Source organism: Rhipicephalus sanguineus, chromosome 3, assembly GCF_013339695.2.
Source record: "Rhipicephalus sanguineus isolate Rsan-2018 chromosome 3, BIME_Rsan_1.4, whole genome shotgun sequence".
NCBI classification, from domain to species: domain Eukaryota; kingdom Metazoa; phylum Arthropoda; class Arachnida; order Ixodida; family Ixodidae; genus Rhipicephalus; species Rhipicephalus sanguineus.
The window spans coordinates 199494880-199517210 of NC_051178.1; the positions used below are offsets into that span (position 1 = coordinate 199494880).

The following is a 22331-nucleotide window of genomic DNA, read 5'->3' on the forward strand; positions in this document are numbered from 1 at the left end:
GATATCAACAAAATGGAATATTACACGAAGTAAGGCTAGTAGCTAACTCCTTTAGCATACGACCTCGCGTAATTCCACGAAACGCTGGCGTAAGGGAACACGGCCTCTCCAGTGAGCGAAGCGGTTTTCGTGCTGCCTGTCGTCTCAACACGAACTCAGCGGAAAGAGCACAGCACGTTTACTAGGAGAAGCTACTGATGCCTGTCGAGAGAGCGCGCTCTTTTGATCAGAGTTCGCAGTTGCTGCCAGAGCGACTCATCCGTCCCCCCCCCCCTCCTCATCCAAACACACACACCCCTTCGGAGCCGACCGGCGCGTTTCATCTCTGTTCGAGTCGCGTCCGCCCGCATCCTTCGCAAGCTTTTGCTCGCATATAAAACGTACGACGCTTGGGGCGATTTTATCCATTTGGACTTTATAAGGAACGTGACGGCGACGGCAAACATGCTCCTTGAGTGTCCATATAATTGCTGTCGCAATAAAATACTTGTGGCGCACCGTATTGTTGAGTGTCATTGTTCCTAACCTGCCGAGCTTGGTTGACTGTCATGGATGCGAAATGACACACACGAGCGCTCATGTTTGCCGTTTCAATTTCTTTGTCCCGTTCAAAACCGTTATCGCTGTTCATAAGTGCGCATCTACCGGCAGCCGTTGAGATTGTGTACGGCGCGAAAAGTGCCAGTGCGTGGTTTACCAAATGTCAGGCTGATGAATGTGATGGTGATCTGGCAGCCGCTCGGGAACACCTTGCTGATGAGATGCGCAGCAGGAATTGCGGCCGCTCCGTACGCCCAGAAAAGCGTGAGTGATGCCACTGCGCGTAGATAGATAGATAGATAGATAGATAGATAGATAGATAGATAGATAGATAGATAGATAGATAGATAGATAGATAGATAGATAGATAGATAGATAGATAGATAGATAGATAGATAGATAGATAGATAGATAGATAGATAGATAGATAGATAGATAGATAGATAGATAGATAGATAGATAGATAGATAGATAGATAGATAGATAGATAGATAGATAGATAGATAGATAGATAGATAGATAGATAGATAGATAGATAGATAGATAGATAGATAGATCATTTTCTCGTGCAAGTGGCGCTTCATGAACCTTGTGGCACAAATACAAAATAGTTTTAGTGCCGGGTCCCCAAATGGCTTGCGTACTTAAGCTCTTGCATTCTTTTGTACTCTCCTCGGGGGCGGCTGGCGAACAGAAAAAAATGCGGGGAGAATACGAAATAACTCAAGAGTTACGGCACCGAACGGTTAGGGGACCCCGGCACTAGAACTCTCTTATCATGACAAAGTTTGCCCGCGGGCGCTCGCGCCTGAGCTCAAAACGCACGCAGGAAGCGGACGCCTCTGTCGCCGAAGAACCAGAGCCAGGCTGGCGTCACGGGTACGCAGAAGCCGAGCACGTGGAGCACTACGAAGTCCCAGAGGAAGTGGCTGAGCCAGTAGTCGAAACTCAGCAGGCCGCTCATAAGCTGCAGCAGCTGCAGCCCGTTGCGGTACTCCGAGTACGGTATGGCGGCGAACAGGCCGGTCATTGGGGCGAGCACAGCCGACACGGCAAGCACGCACGCCACCACGGGGACTTCGTTGAAGGCGTGTTCCAGCACCTGCTGGGCGCTGGGCGTCCAGCGAGCGTTGGGCAGCGAGCCGGCCTGGGCGTTGATCCGGGAACCGCGCACCCGCGACGCGTTGGCCAGCTGCGCGGCGTGCAGCATTGTGAGAGCGGCGCCGCTCGTGGCCCATCGCTCGCCCGACCACCACAGGGTCACCCAGTGGCCGCTTCCACCTGCACCGAAGAAGTTATAATAATAACTGTTGGGGTCTTACGTCCCAAAACCACGATATGAATGAAGAACGCCGTATTGGAGGACTCCGGAAATTTTGACTATCTGGTGTTCCTTAACGTGCACCTAAATCTGGGTACACGGGCTTCGAGCATTTCACCTCCATAGAAATGCGGCCGTCGTGGCCGGGATTTGATCCCGCGACCTTCGGATCAGCAGTCGAGCACCATATACACCAGACCACCGTAGCGGGTACCGAAGTAGTTGGTCGGAGGGTTGCGATAATGTAATGATTCTTTGCTGTTTCTTTTCGTAGAGTAATAGTGAAAAGACAGACGAAATAAATTATTCGCCCCAGACGTTCCTACTGGTAAGGAGTAGAAAACAGGCATTGACTGTGATCAGACGTTCGCAAAATGATATGCAAGCCGGTCACCTGCAGTGGGACAACGTGAGGCCACCGCCACGCAGAACCTATTTCCGAAACCTTCACGTAATGTAGCAAAGCAACCATTTGGGCTAGTTGGTAACGATTCATCTTAAGAGCAAAAAAAGGGGCGCAATACAAAACAGGGACATAAAGAAGAGTGCGCCTGTGTCGTCGTTCGCTTCTTATATGTCCCCGTTTTCTATTGCGCCCCTTTTTTGCTCTTAAGACTTCACGGAATGGCTTGTAATAGAAGCAATATTTAACGTGATTATTTTCAGAAGCTGGTAAATTGAAACACTCTGTAATACCCGTGCCACACGGGCACAAGAAATGACATTCAGCAGATAAGGCATTAAGTTCCTGAATGACATTTTGTTTCGGCCGAGCTGCCACACGTCTAAATTTAATGGCATTTGACCTCATGATGTCAGTAACAGTACTGTTAAAGTCAGCAGTTTTAGGGTAATTATAAGATATAAACGCGCATTTTAACAACACTACTGTGCGTTTACGAATGGTGAAATGTAGAAGTAAGCATATTATGGTGCCATTTGCTTGAATTTGTTCCTCTCTTTTACAACACTGCAACCGACCACAACTTCCGCCATTTCAAATTGAATCCTAAGCCTGGAATCCGACATGGCGCCAGTCAGGTGACGCCATTGCAATTCTGAAGTGAATTTCGCTATAGTGCAACTGGGAAATAACATGCTATGTGTTAAAAGCCATGTATGAAATATTTTTTACACGATAGGTGCTATTTCAAATGTTTTATCTGTACTGCGCTGAGCAAGCTTTGGCATCGAGAGTACGCATTTCTCAGATGAATAAATTCTATCTAAGACGTTAGGTGACGAATGGCATTAAGGTGAATGCCATTTGATTTTCCCGTGTGGCACCGCGCAAATGGCGTTAAATCTTAAGGCATTAGGAAGTTAACGCCATCTTGCGTGCCCGTGTGGCACGATCTGTGATCAGGGAGGGACTATCCGATAACTCAGTCAAGCTTTGCTGGATAAGGTGGCCGTGTCATCCTTGGCGTATTTTTTTATGGCTATAGTTTTCTCTGGTCACATATTTTCGCGAGAACAGTGTATGGTTTACGGCGAAAATAAAAATTGATTGTGATTGGTAGGAGTGCTCAGCAGGCCGGGATAGGTCACGGGGGCTTACAAGTGGCGATGGCCGCCAAGGAACAAAAGAGGTACAGAGGGTGAAAGGGATAGAGAAAAATGGACAATATGAAAAGTGCACCTAGCGCTCGCGTATTGCTTTTCTGGGCGCGCGTAAAAATACACGATCATAGTGCGGACAGCTCAGGTTCAACTTTTGGCAAAAGGACAGACGAGGGTGATGAGAGTGCTTTTTCACTTCTGTCCTTTTCCCGAGTTGATTCTACGCTCTCCACGCCTCCATCATGTAATAAGACCAACTCGCCCAGGCTACCACGCACGTAAAAATACGCAGAAAACGTGACTTCCGTAGTTGTTCCTTCTGTAGGAATGGGCTCATTGGTGAGCTCACCTGGACCAGGCATGCCGGCATGGATCTCAATGCCCCACCCCTGCTGGCGCCACTGACGGGCGCTCAGCGAGCTCAGGTAGAGCTCGGGCTCCTCCATGAGCGGAACCTGGTGGTCGATGCCACTCTCGTCGAGCAGCGACCGTATCACGACGCCCGCAAACTCGGGGCTCGGCCGCCAGTCGTGAACGAATGCCGCGAGTCCCACGCTGGCAGCTTCGAGACGCACCAGGCCGCGACTGGCGCCCAGCGGTGCGACGCGGTCTGTGAGCGACTCGTAGAGCACGTAGAACAGCACTCCGTTGGCTACAAACGCGCACAGCAGCATAAGCCGGTAAGCCCATAAGAGCCGCAGTTTCTTGGCCGACAGGGCCACGAAGCGATGCCATACGGACACACAGAAATGCGGGCGCTCGGGGCGCACGAGGTGCAGGCGCAGGGCTGCACGGAATAGCGAGAAGCACGTTATCATCCCGAGCGCATGACGACGCGTTATGTATATTTGCTCACTGGCGGACACTGATTGCGAGGCAATCACAATACCCAGGGGCGGCGCCAGCGGGGGGAGTTGGGGTGGGCGATGGGCGGCACCTACCACCCTGAGATTTCCACCTGCCCCCCCCCCCCGCCTACCCCACCCCGGCCCCCTAAGAGCAAAGATATTCAAAACACAGCGCCTAAGTTCCCAGTCTCCCCGCACCCCTGAAGAAACTCAATTTTAGAGGGCGCCCCTCCGGTAGAAAAATCTGGCGCCACCCATGAGAATACCAGAGGATGACCGATTCGCGACGTATATGTTATAGCATCTATATATATATATATATATATATATATATATATATATATATATATATATATATATATATATATATATATATATATATATATATATATATATATATATATATATATATATATATATATATATATATATATATATATATATTGCGTATATAGTTAAACTGACAAAAAAAACGAGCCCTTCATTCATTCCCTTTCGTTCATATACATTTATATCATAATTACTACAATACAATTAAGAGACTTCAAATAACGTCCCCTATAGCTACCCTGGCTTCATTGTCGGTCTTCATTAAATAAAAACGAGCCCTTAAGTTACGCTTATTTCCTTCTTATGGTCTGAAGGTATCGCTCAACGTACTTGTTACACAACTATATCCGATTTTCCTGAATGCGTATATTCTACATTGCATTGTAAGTGAACGTGTACCCGTGGCACTGAGCTTCTTGAAATGAAAAGAAAGGAAATGACGAAGCATGAACGAGATCAAGAAAGAAAGGGCGCTAATATGCCTTCCTATTTCGCTTTAGTGGATGGTCTTCTCGCCCTAGGTATATCAAGAGGCTTTAGATGCCAATGTCTTGACTAGTCGGGAGATGTTTCGAAAAAAAAAAGTGCGTAATTAGATCGTTATGCGCTTAGTGCAGTCAATACCAACGCATCACACTACCCTCGCATATTTGCTGAAGTGTTCTTTACCTTCAAGCATGAGGTCAGGATTGGAAGTTGCTGTGTAGTCCGGCTGGTGGATACGTCCCCAAATTCTGCGAAGCAAGATGCAAGTTAATTGGTAAGAGTGTACAAACATAACTGCGTCATTAAGTAGCACTAAGAATCGTAGGCGTGCGCATATTAAGGGGGGGGGGGTATTCATTTAAGGGGGGTGCCAACTCTGCCCCATACATTTGCTCAGTCGGACCTGTCCTGTCATTGTTAAATGTGCAGAGACATGGCCATGCAGGATTTTGACGATAATGGCGGCCGAGGAGCCCTGATGTCGCACTACTTGAACTGTTTACTTCCCACCTTTAGCGCCGGAAAGAAGGGGACAAAAGGCAGGCCGTTGTGAGAAGCACGTCGTCGTTTCGTTTTAATTTTTGCATCCATTGCGAAGCTTTTATTTCGGACTCCATTGGGGGAGGGAGGGGTGTGTGGATGTGGTGAAACTTGGTTCCCCCTAACGGAGCACCCCGCGCACCCCATGCTTATAAGTAATCGTAGTAGTGAGAGGAGAAATGCCAGCCAGAAATGGCACAGTAACGAAGGATAGATGGACTTCCGAAGTCAGCTCGCCGTGATTTCGTAGATTTTGAAAGTGTTGTGTCGTACCTCATGACGCCGTCTTCGATGGTGCGGTAGGGATCCCCGACGTGCGTGATGCCCATGTAGAGCTGCTCGTTGCGTATCGAGCGGGCAAACTCCCGCGCCTTCGCCATGGTCACTTCGGGCATGTACAACATGATCTCGAGTCCAATCACGGACAGCACCCGGAGCTTGGGCATCCGCGAAACGAGGCGCCTGGTGATAGCCGCAGCCACAGCGAGCTCGTGTCGGAGTAGGCAGAGACGGTAACCCAGCCCTGCGTGCGTCGACAGTTTATGAGCGAAATCTCTCGAACCTCGATCGCTTGAAGGTCCGCCCTTCAATCACTGGTGCTAAAGAGTATTAACGCTAGAAAATAGCGTTCGATGACACTAGTATGCAGAAATATGTCACGCGACAGGTCAGTTCCTCTTTCATAGGAATTGGTCATAACACGAAAGGGAACCGTGTCTTCGTACAAATGGTTGCAGCCTTGCTGGACTTCAAGGAAAATACAAGTGCATAAATTTGCTAAATTTGCAGTGTCTGACGCAAAAAAGAAAAGGCAACATATCCGACGCGCCCTGTTGCACGTACAGCGAAGCTCCATCACGTCTTCGACTTTCACTCAGTGCTATGCGTGCACGACACGATGTGCCTTTGTCTCCCTCGACCATCTCTGCCAGAAATTGTTGAAGAGGCGTTGCTTAACTGAGTTATAACGAGAAGTGTGGTTGGGAACGAAAGCTGAATTGAGGAATCGCAAGTGCAGACCGTCGTTTTCCACTTCCGGTTATTCAAGAACGTGACGTTGTTTTCGTCACGGAAACGACGTCGGTAAAAAATGCTTGATGAAACCTCGCCGTAAAAAACTTTCGTGTTAGCATAAACGTTCCGCTCACTGAGGTCATTGCGCAGATTGTCCACGTCATCGTTGAGCTGGACGACGCCTCGTGCCAGCACCACTGCGCGGTCAGCCAGCACGTCCACTTCGGCCGACTTGTTTGTCGTCATGATGATCGTTGAAGACCGACGCATGGCGAACAACAACTGCGTGAGTGTTAACGTTTTTCTTGTGCAATATACTTTCATATTTTATATGCTACCAATAATTAAACTGGTTTAAACATTCCTTCGCCAATAATAAGTTACATGAAAATAAAGGCCGCAAGTGAGATGCTGCTTAAGTGTCGAAACATTCTGTGTACGTATGGCGCTATCAGAACTCCCTTTTCTTCACATGTTGACACCTTCAGCGTAAAAAAATGGTATAAAGAAACGCAAGAAAGGCAAGGAGCACAAACAATGCCACTGAATGTCCAGCACAATTAAATAGTCCTTCTTCTTTGTCTATCACATGGAAACGCATAATAAGTAATTGTGCTGTTGATTTTTATGACGAGAACATCAGAGCGATTTAGCAGTGTCAGAGAACAGTTTGTCGACGAATATATTTTTGCTTACATCGCGCCACTTAGTTATTGAGATGTTGACATGCGATTAAGGCACGCAGTTACCAAGTCTTGATCAATCTGGCCAAGACTTCATCCTGAGTACGCCACGTGGAAAGCGAGAATACGACTGTGAATTCATCAATCCGTCAGGTGTTACACAAAAATATCTACGACTGACCGAAGCCAAAATCCCATAAAAATCTCCGGCGCGGCGTGTTGTTGCATGCTATATACTGTCACAGGCATTTGTAATAAAAGGCTAGGCCTATTCGAAATACTTCAACGTACAGGCCACCGCTTATAAGTGCCTTCTAAATGGTCTAAATGCGGCGCACCGTGATGTTGACAGAATAGCCGAAACGAGAACAATGCTTCGTTATATGGGCAATTTCGTTATAGATGGGTTCATTTGTAAGCACCGCAGAGGTCCATGCCAGCCCTTACAAGGCGAACGACCACCATCGCCGAAATCTTATTGGTAGCTATCAAGCACTAAGTGATCGGGAACAACCCAAATCACGGTGCAAGATGGGCGAAAATGAGAGAATATTGGCTGTCCACAAAGTGCGCAGTTTCCTTAACTTTCTCAGGTCAGAGAACGCTTAAATACGGCGGACATGTCGTAAGCAAAGACTTCTGGTTCTTTCTTACACCCGCCTGCGCATATCGCCGCTTATTAGAAAAACTGATATACTGACAGCTGCCTTCCCGTTCGCAAAGCACATTTATCCAACAGATTCAGTTTTCTTGAAAAGCTTTGCAGCTCGGGCGCTGCAACTCGCCGGACGGCAAGCGTTGGCGACTGGCCTTTGTCGAAACCATGGCTCCTTAAGAAGTGAGGCCGCTCGACGTATAATGCAAAGGCACTACATGATCTCGACTGTCATTTCAACTATTGAACCCGAAGAGGTTCGATCGATCAGTTGTTGTAGGCCTAATATAACGGAAGCTATTAAGAAATGAACTGGAACTGTTGTATATCGCTACTCTGACGCCCGTTTTCTACAATTTGCACATAACAATAATTGTTAGGGTTTTACGTCCCAAAACCACGAGATGATTACGAGGGACGCCGCGTAGTGGAGGGCTCCGGAAATTTTGACCAACTGGTGCTCTTTAACGTGAACCTAAATCTAAGTACACGGGCCTCTAGCGTTTCGCCTACATCGAAATATGGCCGCCACGACCGGGATTCGACTCGGCAACCTCTGGGTGAGCAGTCGAGCACCCAAACCACTTGACCACCGTGGCGGGTCTACAATCTGCAAGCTGTACGATGCAAGAACAATGAATTATTTAGGTTTAGGCCAATGTTAATTAAACGCGGATGGACTAATTTAATCCATATTCGGTCCATGAAACGCGAACCAACGGTGCAGCATCGTTTTAGACTTTACACGTTGTTACCGCTTGCGGGCTTATAGCGCACAAAGACGTATACAAAAAGCGAACGTCAAGCGTGCCTTCCACACGTCGGCCTGGCTGATGGCGTCCATGCCCGAGGTCGGCTCGTCGAGCACCAGCACGTCAGCGGGTCGGGACAGCGCCACGGCGAGAGCCACCTTGCGTCTGACGCCCTCGGCGAGAGTGCTGATGACGGTGTTCGCGTAGTCGGACAGCCGCAAGCTCTTCAGGAGGAACGCTATGTCCACTTCGCGCCGCGAAGCCGGAGAAGGGCTCGACGCGTTCAGCTGGGTGACCCACAGCGCGTGTTTTAATGCATTAGGGCGGGTGAAATGAACATATATAAATATATAGTTTTGTCTGAAGCCTGCTGTGTGAATAACGCCTACCATACATTTTTGCATAATACCCAGCACTGCTGTGTAGTGTTTGTTAACTGCTACTATAGAGGCGATTGAAAATAAGTAAACGCTAATTACTATTAATCGAGTACATTGACTCAGAGTGTAATGGAAGTGAAGTCTAGATAGAAAATAGCTTAAGTACACTGTAAAAACCAGACGTCAACTATAACAGTAAGTTGCCTAGGATAAGTGATTAAAGCCAGAAGTTATGTACCCGAACATCACGTGACGGAAGTGGTAAGTGACGTCAAGAGAAACATAAGTGCGGCGTAAGGTCTTACATCTTTCTCTCGCATTTACTCCCAAATCGCCAGCGAAAATTTTGTCCGTAAATAATTGTTTATAACTGGTCTCGAGAAATCGAGAAATTTTCCGGGGCTGATAGCGTTAAGCAGAGCGAAAATGCGCGCATTTTGTGTATGCGTCTGCGGTAACTTCTGACATGTTTTTACGGTGCTGACGTTTCGATTATAGAATAAAATGAACAGCGCGGATTGTGACTTACGAAAAAGGTTGCGAATTGTTGATTACTTTGTATAATTCAATTAATTAATTATTTAATTAATTAACTAATTAATTAATTGTAATTTATTAAACTACCAATTCCACTCGCTCTGTCCTGCATGCAAATCGTTGTCCTCGCAATAGCCCGTTTTTGCCATGTCGCGACGTTAGAACTCCGCGAGCTTCGCGAAGTCAGAAATAAAGCATGCATGTCTACGCCTTCGGAGTGTGCGCGCAAGCACGATGGCTTCGCGTCGGCTTTTCAACTGGTTGCCTCTTCACTGCGGTACTACGAGGGTTGTAACAAAAGTAAGGTTCTCATATTTTTTACAAATAGAAGACATTGTGTATTGACATTAATTTATAAATCGTTGAAAAGCTTACACTTTTGTCTATTTTTCAACATAGTCTCCATTTTTTCGGCACACTTTTGAAGACGGTGCCCTACTTTTGTATTCCTAAGTTGAAGAAGTCTCCCGCCAACCCGTTGAAGCGTGTGACCTCTGCTTGCGCTTCATTGTCACTCTTGAAGCGTTTGCCACCTAAGTGTTCCTTTACCTTGGGGAAGAGGTGATAATCGCTGGGGGCTAACTCCGGGATGTACGGGGGAAGGGGCAGAACAGTCCACCCAAATTTCTTCACAAGCTCCTGTGTTTGACGAGCGACGTGGGGTCGAGCGTTGTCGTGAAGAAGCGCTACTCCCTCCCTCAGTCGTCCTCTCCGGCAATTCTGAATTGCTCGCCGGAGTTTGTTCAATTTTTCACTGACGAGATTGTGTTTTTGTTTCGGCGGTAACGAAACATCCACGTTTCTTCTCCCGTGACTATAGAGTCCAACAACTTCTCCTTGTTGCCTCCCCCTCACATTGTTGAAGAAGCTTGCGAGCAGTCAAGGCGTTGCTCCTTGTGTCCGTCAGTCAGCATCCGGGGGACCCAGCGAGCACACAACTTGCGGAAACTCAACGTTTCTGTTAAAGTTCTTTCAAATGTGCCGTGGGAATCCTCAGGAATGCGTTCAACAAGTTCATGGACAGTGACCCTCCGATCTTTGAGCAGCTGACTGTTGATCTTCTGGACAATCGCATCCGAAACCGGCGGCCTTCCACTTCGTTCTTCATCGTGAACTTCCGTGCGACCCTCAGCAAAAGCCCTGCACCATTTGCGGACGTGCTGAACGGACCTGCACTCTTCACCATAAACCTCAGTCAGTTGCCGATGAATCTCCACGGGCGGTAACTTCGGATTACTGCTCGAACCTCGCACTTGGCGGGAGCGGTGGTCAACACTTCCATCTCTGACGGCTGCCAAGCGAACACTGAGCGACGTAGCGAATTGCGGACAGGCGGGCTCGAGAGAGTGGGAACCACTGCGCACGGCACTGTTGTCGGATTTAGCCTAGCACCTCCCCTCAAAGTTTTAGCTCAGTGGGAACCTACATTTGGTACAACCCTATATATACACGCTATACGCATAATTTTTAAGAATGCCAGTTGAGGTTTACCAGCTTCGACAGCTGAATATGCTCCTGGACCGTCATGAAGTCGAACAGTGTGCTGTTCTCAGCGCAGTAGCTGATGAAAGACCGCGTCTCGGAAAGCGAGTATTGAACGCTGACGTCGTGGACGTAGATGTTGCCGTCATCCGGGCGCAGAATTCCTGCGATGATAAACGACGTTAACTGTTTTCACTTAACGACATTTTTTTTTTATGAAGCTCCTGTAAAGCGTGCTTTGTTTCACCAAGACCCGCTATGCGGCAGAACCAATCATTTCCCGATTCGTGCGTTCGAGTAATGCATGTGTATCCGGCAGCATGCAAACATCCTGAGCACAAATTAACGCTATATTCGAAATGTATCTGCGTTCGATAATCATGACCTGGTCCTTGGGATTGGTGTTACTATGCATTACCGTATCGTCAATTTCAGCGAGTCTGACGTGACGAGTGAAAAGACATTTATACATCAATATTTCATTCCTGAGAGCACACTTGACGTACATGTATAGTAATTTTCACGCACGATGCTATATCATACTTTCACATGGTAGCTATATCATTCTGATTTATGCTACACCGTACCGATCAACTTAACGCTCTACAACATAAGGCTGCACTACGAGGTCTTGATACAAGGCCTTATCGCATGCCAGACCATGACGTTGCACACTATGCCGTACTTTACTATGCAGCAACATAGAGCTCACAGCGTACGATAACGTGCTATATATGCCACATTTTGTAATTGTATGAGCGGAATATAATGAGCCTGTAAATGTATGAGGCTGTTGTCCTCCGGTCATACATTTGCAATATGTTGCACCAACTGGCCAAGCAGACCACCATCATGATACAATGCAACATCTGCAAGGTTGAGGAAGCTTCACTAATTCAAATGCGTATAGTCATCCAAAAGGGCAAGTTAGCTCCGTATAACTCTTAGGAGGTGGGCACTTTTTTTTCCTTTCAAGCCAAACCACATTATACCATACTATACTGTACCATACCAAACCAAACTATAACATCATGCTACGCTTTCTAGTTTAGAACGAGGCCACAGATTGATGATGCTCAGAAATCGTAACCGGCAGCACACACCATGCATCAGCAACCTACCATAAAAAGTAAGTCCTGCTAGACAGCTGTCGGCAGCTTTGTTAACACGTTTTGCACTTACGATCCCTCAATTCAGCTTTCATTCCCACCGCACTTCGTGTCTTCGTCACACATCCAAGTGTTGCGACGTACCACAAATCATCTTGACGAGTGTACTCTTGCCGGAACCGCTGTGACCAAAGATAACCGTGATGCGATTGCGGATGAAGTCGATGGACAAGTGCTGCATCTGAATATCGCCCACACGTTTCGCGACGTCCACCATGCTTACTACAGGCTCGCCTGCCGGATTGCAGCAGTGCTTTTCGGGCGCCTGCGAGAATCGTGATCGGTATGCATTCACAACTCGTGTAAAATAATATTAAGGTGCATCACCGATATCGGTCTCTTCGGTATTAGTTGTTCTTGCTAAACGGCGCGGCAGATTAATAATAGCGTGGAATAAAGCATGAAAATGCAAGACGGATATCAGTGAAGGCATATCATTCTTCCGCCGTATATCGTGTCTTCTGCTGTTCTTTTTGAGAGTAATTATTTTTATCAATCAAGTTACCAGAATGGTTGCGTCTCATTTCGGCCTACTGAACTTCAAAAGCGTAACTTTAAGGCGAAAGCCTTAGATGCCTCATCAAACGCGTAGATTGACCGTCGGCGTCGGCGGCATCGGCGTCAACACGAGCAATTTAAAAAAGAAATCATGGCGGTATGACGTCACCGTAAGACGGCATCATGACATCACATAACATGACGTCACATGATGGCGTCATCTCATGACACCGTCGCTTGGTCAAAGTTGGGCCGATCACGGAGGCAGTGCAAAACCACGTAAGGTGCAGAATTCTTTCGGAGGGGGGCTGGGGAGGATTAACACATGGACTGAGAATAGAAAGAACAACAACATGGTTTCGCCTTCCAGTCGTCTTAAGCGAATGCATCAGAGACCCAGTGAGATTTTGCTTCGATGACCCAGGAGTTTCCCACAGAGTGTTCAATGGTCCCCTACATCGGATATACCGCATACACGTGGCATGTACTATCCCCCAATCAATTACAATTTAATCCTTCCCTCGCTACAAGTTAATAGAAGGATCGTCACCTGACGCTGGTTGGCAGCGTCCGGCGAATCCTGCCAGAACTCGTCCTGAAACACGAACTGGACGTTCTTGCGGCGCATCCTCTCGGGCCAGGGCCATACGGAGTCGAGGTACCACACCAGCGCCACCAGCAGAACCAGCGACAGCGGCGACGACACCATCACTGGCCAGCCACCCATATCGCCTAGATTCGCCCAATAGATGCCCACACCTGCGGGCGAACGCGTTTAGTTGGCGAGCGTGCTTCCCGACTGACTAATCGAACGTACGCTTCGAAACTTGTCTGAGCTCACTGCGGCTGCATTTTCCCGAAAAATTCATGGACGCTTCCTATTTTGACCTTGCGCAGTGCGCGCGACGCTTGTCTAGAGCGGTCAGGTGACCGAATCAACCGTAGGCGCTCGGCAGGTAAAGTACAGGCCGACGCCGCGGCGTGTACTGTAATGCACCACGATGTCTCATGCGCGCTACCGCGCGCTCTTAAAGTAGAAAACTCAAACGCAACTGCTGTAATATGCGTTGGCGTCTTTCAGAAGCCGACCGCTTGACTTGCTCTTCACAAGTGTGATGCCTGGTGTTACAGGGTCGACACCACCTAAGGTAAGCATCCCATTAGTATCCAAGTCGGTAAAACTACAACGCCTATTCTATTTCACGTGGGCAATGTCCCTTATGAGACGTGTAATCATGTCGACAAGCACAATAATGATTTTCCTAATTATGTATTGAATATCAATTTCTGTGAGGCCTTGAATACTGATGAGGTGTTCACCTTAGGCGTGAATGACCCTGTACGAACGACAGTGCCGTCACGAATGTGCTCGGCCCTGGTTTCACATTCGGGTGTAGCAGTGGCTGAACTAACGATTTTTTTTCTTTGTAAACTTGTAACTTGTCCGAGCACCATTGCAAATCGAATTTGTTATCGCAGTTGGTAAGCCTCTGTTCTTGCTCACAAGCGTAGCGTTTAAGAATCCAGTTGCGGATTGGGATTGACATTTTGGTATGCCTCACGTTGCTGGTTTGCGAAGCCATTGATAAGGATTTAAAAATTTCAAACGTTATAAATACAGATGATTATATACAGAGAAAAAAAAAGAATAACCTAGCTCGTACATGGAATATATAACAAAGCCGAAAATAGCAAATAAAAATAAAAATAAAGAAAAACACAATAACAAAGAGCAAAACAGTGCGCTTGACACACCTGCCGGTCACGGAACTACGACGTGCTGACTAAGCTAATGTGAAACGCGCGATTATTTGTGCACACGAGGTTTTCAGCGTTCTTTTCGTTCTTCCCGTGTACTTGGATTTAGGTGCATATTAAAGAATAGATGGTCAAAATTTCCGGAGCCCTCCGCTACGGCGTCTCCCATAATCAAAGCATGGTTTTAGGATGTTAAACCCCAACAATTATTATATATTTCCGTTCTTTGAGTGTACCTGCCTAGCGACAATGCAGAGAGCCGCGTAAGAACACTGTCGAAAGTATCGTCCTGCAGGTCAGCTGTATAGTCGCCCTATGCGTTGTTTGCTATGTAATTGACTGAACGCACAATGTACCTCTCCGTTCGCAGTTCCATATGGCACGCACGGCGATCGTGAGCCAGAAGTTGGGCATGAACAGGCACAACACGAAACGGTAGAGGTCGCTGAACTCCGCCTCGAAGTCCAGGGCAACAATGGCTCCCACGAGCCACCAGAGTGTGAAGGCGTGGGCGCAAAACCATCCTGCGAGTTTTGTGCCGAGGTGGTGGGCATGATGCACACAGAATCCCACTAGACCCGCGACGGTGCTGCTGTTGTTATAGTGCTCGACTTCTGACCCGAAGGTCGCGGGATAGAACCCGGGCCAAATCCGAGAGGCCCGTGTACCTTGATTTAGGTGCACATTAAAGAACACCGGATGGTCAAGATTTCCGGAGCCCTCCACTTCGGCGTTCCTCATAATGATACCGTAAATTTGAGACGTAAAGCCCCAACAATTGTATTATTAGGATATCACAAGCATTTCATATGTTTTGTCTGCACAGAACAGTGCTTCTTCCACGACGTCGTCGGACTATCTCTTTTAATGGTAAACGTTCATTGGGATAATAACAACTTGTGGAGTTTTAAATGCCAAAACGACGATATGATTATGTGGCACGCCGTAGTGGAGGGCTCCGGAAATTTCGACCATCTGGTGTTCTTTCACGTGCACTGATATCGCACAGTACACTAGCATTTCGGCTCCATCAATATGCGACCGCCGCGGCTGGTATTGAAACAGCGACCTTCGGGTCAGCAGCCGAGCATCGTAACCACTGTAGCACCGTGCATGGTGATGATAGTGGTTACGGTTACACGACTTCTATGTGTATTTCGCAATTGATTAGTTACGAAGAAAATGGATCAGGAATAGTCTGATAAGAACAGACCTGCCATCTACTTCTGCTTTAAAATGATCTACAGATTTCACGCAACCGTCAAGAACAAGCACAGAGCAAAGCAAGAAACTCTAGGATAAATATTTACTCCGGCTAGAGACTTTATGAATACCTTCAGATAAGAGCAGGCTTTGTCGACTAATATAAGGAGAAGGTCTGTTGCACTTTTGTAAACGCGATTCGTGGGCCTAAAGGCCACAAACTAGCGATTATAGAACGCTCATGCTCATTGTCGGCCGCAAAAGTCCACGTATCCTCAGGATAACTCGCGTACTATTCATGAAGAGCGTGCCGAAGAGCACGCAGGACGCGGCCAGCTTCGCAACGTAGGGCAGGAAGATGGTGGCGAGAAGCACGGTCGGTTCAGAGTAGATCAGCGCTGTAAACAGCAACTCGGGTTGGGGCCACGTAAGCACAGACATGGCGACCAGGCAGGGCAACGAGGCGAACACAAAGCAAGCCAGGCCCTTGCCGCACAGGAAGGCGCCGTTGCGGATGCCTTGGATAAGCATCCACTCCTGCAGGGATATCAGCAAGCATCGGTTGGCTCAATAAAGTGCACATTTCGTGGAAAGGTGGTGCGATATGAACTACGCCTATCTAATTATTGCAAAATGCTTGTTGAAATCGATGCCTAGGCTTTTCCTAAACCACCCAGAGGTCGAAATTTAGCTGCGGTGTTGCAGCTGTGCACGAGTCTACAACGAACACGTAGCCGCGAGAATTTTTTTTTGAAATGATGAATAGTGGAGTTAGACGCGTTTGAAGGTCTAAATGTTGCCCTCGCTTGTTCCGCTCTTTCCTTCGCTACGCTCCTTCACATGACCAGATGCGGCTGGTGACGTCACTACCAACGCTGGAGATACCGGAAAGGCCCGGAGGGGAGCACGAGATTTTTTTTTTTTTTCGTGGTGCGCCCGCAGCTCATCGCGCTGCCGCGTTTGGCGATGTTGATCGCGACGGCATTCTGAACGCGATAACATGTTTACTTGAAATGTTAAATAAACATCGCAGGTAGTTTAGAGGCCCTTTAATTTTCTGGGGACAGAATGCGGCTCTGGGTTTTACATGCGAGAGCTGTCTTAGCGTATTCCTCAAGCCACTTGTGAAGGGCGGTGGTGGATGATCTGGCCCTACCGTATTTACTCGTATACTACTAGTATTGGCTATGCTGGCTAGTGTTGCCTAAATAATGGCTAATGTAGAAAATCCGCTGTTGTGACGTCTCAATCCATTGATTTTTCTCGCATTTATACACGGACAACTGCCTGAATTGGTTTTTCCCTAACATGTTTCGATGCTACTGACTTCCTGACCATACAATATAGTATATACCGCAACACTGAAGCCGGTTGCACGACTTTTCCTATTTTCGAACAAACAAAGAAAATGCTGAACTTTAGAGTCGTTGCTTGCACGTCTGTTGTTAAGCTCGCCCGTTCGATTACTTAGCCAGAAGTGTGTGTACACAAATTTTGTTAGCTTATCACTCTGAGGGCATTCATTTTTTTCGATAACATTGGTCGTTACCTGTCGTAGTGAAACACACCGGCAATATCAATAATTCGTCTGGCTCCGAGAAATCTTACCTACTCGTCCAGGCGTCTCGCAGTCCATACAGAACATCTCTCAATCTCGTGCAAACACTCCTGAGTGTCTGAAAACGTGATAACGATATACGACTACACCGCCACATGTTACGACGTAACCCAACAATTGACAAACAGGCGAAGCAAACCGTGCTTCCAGCTCCAGCGCCGCCTCAGTAATATTAATGCGTCCAATCGCTCAGTTATGCTATGAGATATGCTATGTGCTAAGGTATACTATACGCTCTATTTGTTATACTATACTATACTATACTATACTATACTGTGCTATACTATACTATACTATACTATACTATACTATACTATACTATACTATACTATACTATACTATACTATACTATACTATACTATACTATACTATACTATACTATACTATACTATACTATACTACGCTGTGCTATGAAAAATTCTCGAACAGGGTTGTCGCTGGAGCCGATGTTTCGACAAGCAGACTTGGGCCCCAGACAAGTCTGCATGTCGAAACGTTGTCTTCAGCGATTTATGCTATATTAGGTTAACTTCGGTTATGTTAGGTCAGGCTAAGTTAGGTCGCCTGGCCACGCACCCTTTTGTCATTGATTTTCTCCTCGACGAAGCGGTACAGGTAGTTAAGACAAAGCGGCAGAAAGCCGATCTCGAAGAAGAACATCGCGAACCAAGGGTAGAGTGGCTGGCATGCCCCCACGTCCGTCTCCATCGCCGGTAGCGGGAAGCGCTTCATGCGAACCTGGCGGGACAAGCAGAAACAAAGAGGCGTACCGCACATTAGCCTATGAAGACGATTGTTTAACTAAGGATGCAGTTAGGATATATTACGGCATACTTCTGCTGCTCTTTCGTACACCATATTCACTATATCACGGACTGTTCCTTTTTTTCCGCTCTGAGCATTCTTCGTGTAAGTTTTTTTCCCTATTTCTCTTAACTTTAGAACGGCTTTGCAAGAACATTTTTGTGACATACACGTTGTATGATTATGTGCACGAGATATGTACGGATTTTTTTATGCTGTTTTCTTATGTGCGAGCGATTCGCCGTTTTTTATGTTACCCTGAACTGTATTTTTCTTTCTTTTTCTGACTATTCTTAACACCACCTTCCCATTTAGTTTCATTTGTAACACTGTTTTGCAAACATGTTACTAATGTTAACTTTTTTTTTTTGCTCTCATGTGTCGGTTTTATGCTGTCATTTGTTCTGTGATGCCTCCCTTACTCAATGATTCCTTTGAGGCCTGTAAGGCACCTTGAAGTAAATAAATAAATAAATAAATAAATAAATAAATAAATAAATAATAAATAAATAAATAAATAAATAAATAATAAATAACCCGAGTTCACAAGATGTCGTCTGCTCGGTCACGTTTTCGATGTTGGAAATATTACATACCTTTATCACGGGGGGCTTCGGCTCTATTTTCCTCGTTTCGGCATACAGGTCCAAGTGGGCTCGATTCAGTCGACATTGAACAGGCCACACAGTACCTGTAACAAAGTTGTAATAATGTCGGGCTCCTTCACGAGAGGCTCCTGCTCGATTCCAGCAGGTAGGAAATGTAAATGAACAGCTTTTGCTTTTGGTAATCTTGTATGTCTCATCTCCCACGGAACATTTCAATGTAGCGAACGAAGGCGTCGCGATGCGCCTCTGTCCGCATCGTTCACACGCGCATGTGTCCAAATGTGTGTGCACTATGCATTGTGGCGTAATAGATTAGGCATTGCGCAATAGTGTTTTTCGGCCATTGAAGTGCCGACTGTTGGCGGTATTGAGGTAGTTGGCGGCGGAGTACCAGCCCTGAGAGGCACGCTTGTAAACGTTTCTGGTTCCGCGTTGATACCGTGTTCACACTATGTTCATGAAAAAAAAAATTCATTGTATCCCTAAACGTTCGCTTCACTACAGTCAAGCAAGCCTAAATTGTGTCACATGACCGCCCCCTTTGAATGGCTTTGGTCAGACATACCACAGCGACACTGGCTGTGTACGTATGCTCTTCCATCTCGGACACTTATGTCCAATAGTTCCTGCACTATTTCGACACGCGTTGTGCAAAAAAAGAAAGAAACACCTTTCCTCGAAATCTGCATTCTCACACAGCCCGACCTTTGTGAAGGGCAGATTTGTTTTCACCTTCTTGCTTTGTCATATATTCATCTTGTCTGCTTCGTCTCCGCCACGTACGCTCAGTACTGCAACCTAAAGTCCCTGGATATTTTTGGGAAAGTACCGTCTTTCTTTTAACCGAGCCGCCACGCCGAGCACCCTTCTCTCCCGCCTTCCACCTCCCCGCTTCACGAGCCGTCGCCCGGACAACGCGCGCGTTATCAGCGTGACATAGCATTCTTGATAGGAAAGTGGCGCGAGCCGGGTTATAGGGGCGGCGCCCGCACGGTGGCCGTTTGGGAGAGGATATAGATAAGGTTTGGACACTTGGGAGAGGAGGGTTGGACACTTTGGAGAGGATATGGAGGAGAGTGTCGCTACTTTCTATATATTAAGGGACTTTACTGCAACCTACACCGCAGCGCCCCTTTCGCGAATGTGCGGCTGTCTGCGAGGGTACAACTCGCGATATCTGCGCAAGGCACTCAAATACTCGTCGACGCGTACTTGCAAGCATTTCCTCCAAGTCATCGTCGATCACTCGCGGTCCAGGACACCGGAAGGTGAATCGCTGAGGAGGCAGCGTCTCGTCGAACAGCAGCGTGTAGTTGAGGTCCCCGGGAGCGTTCAGGGCCCCAGAGGCGCCGCTAGCCTTTTCGATGTCGTCAAACAGCACTGCCACGGCGGCATCAAGTGCGCCGGACCTCGCTTCCTTGAGAACGTGATCCCTATCGTCGAAGCCGGCCAGCTCTGCGCGCATGCAAAGAAGCACGCTGCGTTCGTTGTTTTTAAAGGGCGATCATGCATGCGCTGTATTTCGATCATGTATGTGCTCATTGTTAGTGCTGACGCCGTTGATACGCTGTTCAATCAGTACGACTCGCAAATTTCGGGTCCATTCATTGATTCGTGCCTACATGCAACATTGCTGCGCTCTACAAGAGCAAGTACGGTTGAGTGTAGAGATGTGGGTCACATGGTTACTCTCGCAATCTTGTATTAGTTACAAAGTGAAAAAAAAAAAATACTATGGAAGTAAAATTGAAGCTAACATGAAATGCAAAAACAAAACTTTACTAACTTAACAATAAAGAGCAAAATAAATGAGTTTTTCTTCTAGAATCATTGTTCGCGCCCGTCTTTCGGTGTTGGCTCGATGAGATACTAAACGAAACCGTACAATGCTTACTGCACAGATGCTTTCTTGATATCGCGTCACTGCATTGCGTTATGGGTGGAGCTATATATGTATATATACATTTATCAACCGGCAGAAAGGTAAGTGGGCGCAGCAAGCACAGGACTGGGTTGATTGGCGAAATATGGGAGAGGTCTTTACCCTGCAGTGGCGCAGTCAGGCTGATGATGATGGTAATGACTTATCAAACACCCTTCGCACTCAAGTACCAGGGGGATCTTTACTGTGCTTGAGCTAGCAATATGCGCCCTCACCCTTGGCTGCCGCGAGCTCCGGGAATGCCCTGAGCAGCACCTCCCGAGCGTAAGGACTCGTCTTCGGCGCGAAGGCGAGCCTGTGTCCCTTGTAGGGCGCGTCGCAGGGGTCTCGGCGTGGTCCAGCTGCTCCGGCGTCTAATCGCACCCTTCTTATGTCCGGGAGGGCAGCCGACGAGAACCAGAACAGAGCCAACAGGAGCACCGGTGCGCTCAGCTCTAGCACACTGACCAGCAGGCGCCGGCGCACGCGGTACACCACCAGGTCCCTCCATACCACCAGGCTCATCTGCACAACCTGCGCAAGGTGCGTGCGAGTATTACAAAAAAAAAAAAATTACACCATCTCCCACTCAAGGGAACCATGAGGGGATGCGAAGCAGCATTGGGGGCGCACACCAAGTTTCCGTTACGTTCACTCGGCGTTTCCGTTAGTGTCTGAGATTTGTATTTAGAGTTTGTGTTATGATTACGTTGTGTTTGTGCGTTGCTTTCCATTAGCGCTGAGTGAACGAGTGGCGCCGACGTTGACGTTACAACTCATCTGAACGGGAGCGAAGCGAGAATGACGGAAGCCGACCGAGCGCACGCGCTTATATACACATGAAATGGGGGAGGGAGAGGAGAGAGTGGGTTACAGGCTGTATTTGGCTGCGGGGTGGCTGCGTCACGTGAGAGGAGAGGCTGCGCCGCGGCACAACACCCTCTAGACTTGCGCGGCAGCAGCGCGGGGGAGGAGAGAAGGCGACCGAACACCTGCGTAAAGGAGAAGAGTGAGAGAGAGAGTAGGCGCATGCGCAGTGGCAACGTTACTAGAACAAACTCAGTTTAAAAGCTCCGCCGGAGAGGCGGTCCGCGTGGCGGTCGTGAGAACTAGTGGCGCTGCAGTCACGTCTAGCTCCCGCGGCTGGCGCTTGTTGTGATCGGCGCCGCTGATGTACGAGTGCACGTGGGTTACAGCGTCGTCTGCGCTTTGTTAGCTCGTCATTTTTGCGACTGTTCTTGACCAGGCTTAGCGTCTTGTACGAAGACACGTGCATGATGTACGAAGCGTAACGAGGGCGAACAGATTCACTAGGGTCCCTAGAATATTGGCTAGTCTGCCGTCCGCGGAGGAGAGCGAGCACGCTTACCGAATGATGCGGGTGGTGGCGCTTCGAGCAGTCCTCATCTAGAGTCACTGGAAAATCAGAGTACCGCAAAGGTAGGCTGCACGCCGGCAACATTGGGTGGCGGCGGCCATGTCCCTTCCAGACCGTCCGGCGCATTGCTAGCGTGTGTTGAGAAGTGACCGATCTTTTAGCCTCAGTGCAGTGTTACGCTCGGCAGAACGGCATTATGTGTGTGTGTTTCTTCAAGAGGATATTAGAAGTGATTTCGAGTCA

At 47.8% G+C, this 22331-nt stretch overlaps 1 protein-coding gene across 1 annotated transcript; it reads right to left on the reverse strand.

The window, feature by feature from the left end:
• Positions 1 to 1354: 1354 nt before the first annotated feature.
• LOC119386245 (phospholipid-transporting ATPase ABCA3-like) lies at positions 1355 to 21235 on the reverse strand. The gene is made up of 15 exons (XM_049414271.1): positions 20947 to 21235; positions 20002 to 20244; positions 18778 to 18872; positions 17954 to 18115; positions 16053 to 16296; positions 14913 to 15080; positions 13349 to 13557; positions 12385 to 12565; positions 11141 to 11295; positions 8792 to 9019; positions 6777 to 6924; positions 5902 to 6151; positions 5272 to 5336; positions 3774 to 4211; positions 1355 to 1821 (listed from the first exon to the last, which is right to left on the reverse strand). Exons 1-15 carry the CDS (start codon positions 21233 to 21235, stop codon positions 1355 to 1357), a joined length of 3342 nt encoding a protein of 1113 aa, XP_049270228.1.
• Positions 21236 to 22331: the final 1096 nt, after the last annotated feature.

Coding starts and splice junctions, on each gene's coding strand:
- LOC119386245 (XM_049414271.1), bottom strand. CDS start 21,235: ATGAGCCTGGTGGTATGGAGGGACCTGGTGGTGTACCGCGTGCGCCGG. Junction 11,296..12,384: donor ACTCGTCAAGATGATTTGTG/GTACGTCGCAAC, acceptor TTATCATCGCAG/GAATTCTGCGCCCGGATGAC. Junction 9,020..11,140: donor ATATTCAGCTGTCGAAGCTG/GTAAACCTCAAC, acceptor TGGGTCACCCAG/CTGAACGCGTCGAGCCCTTC.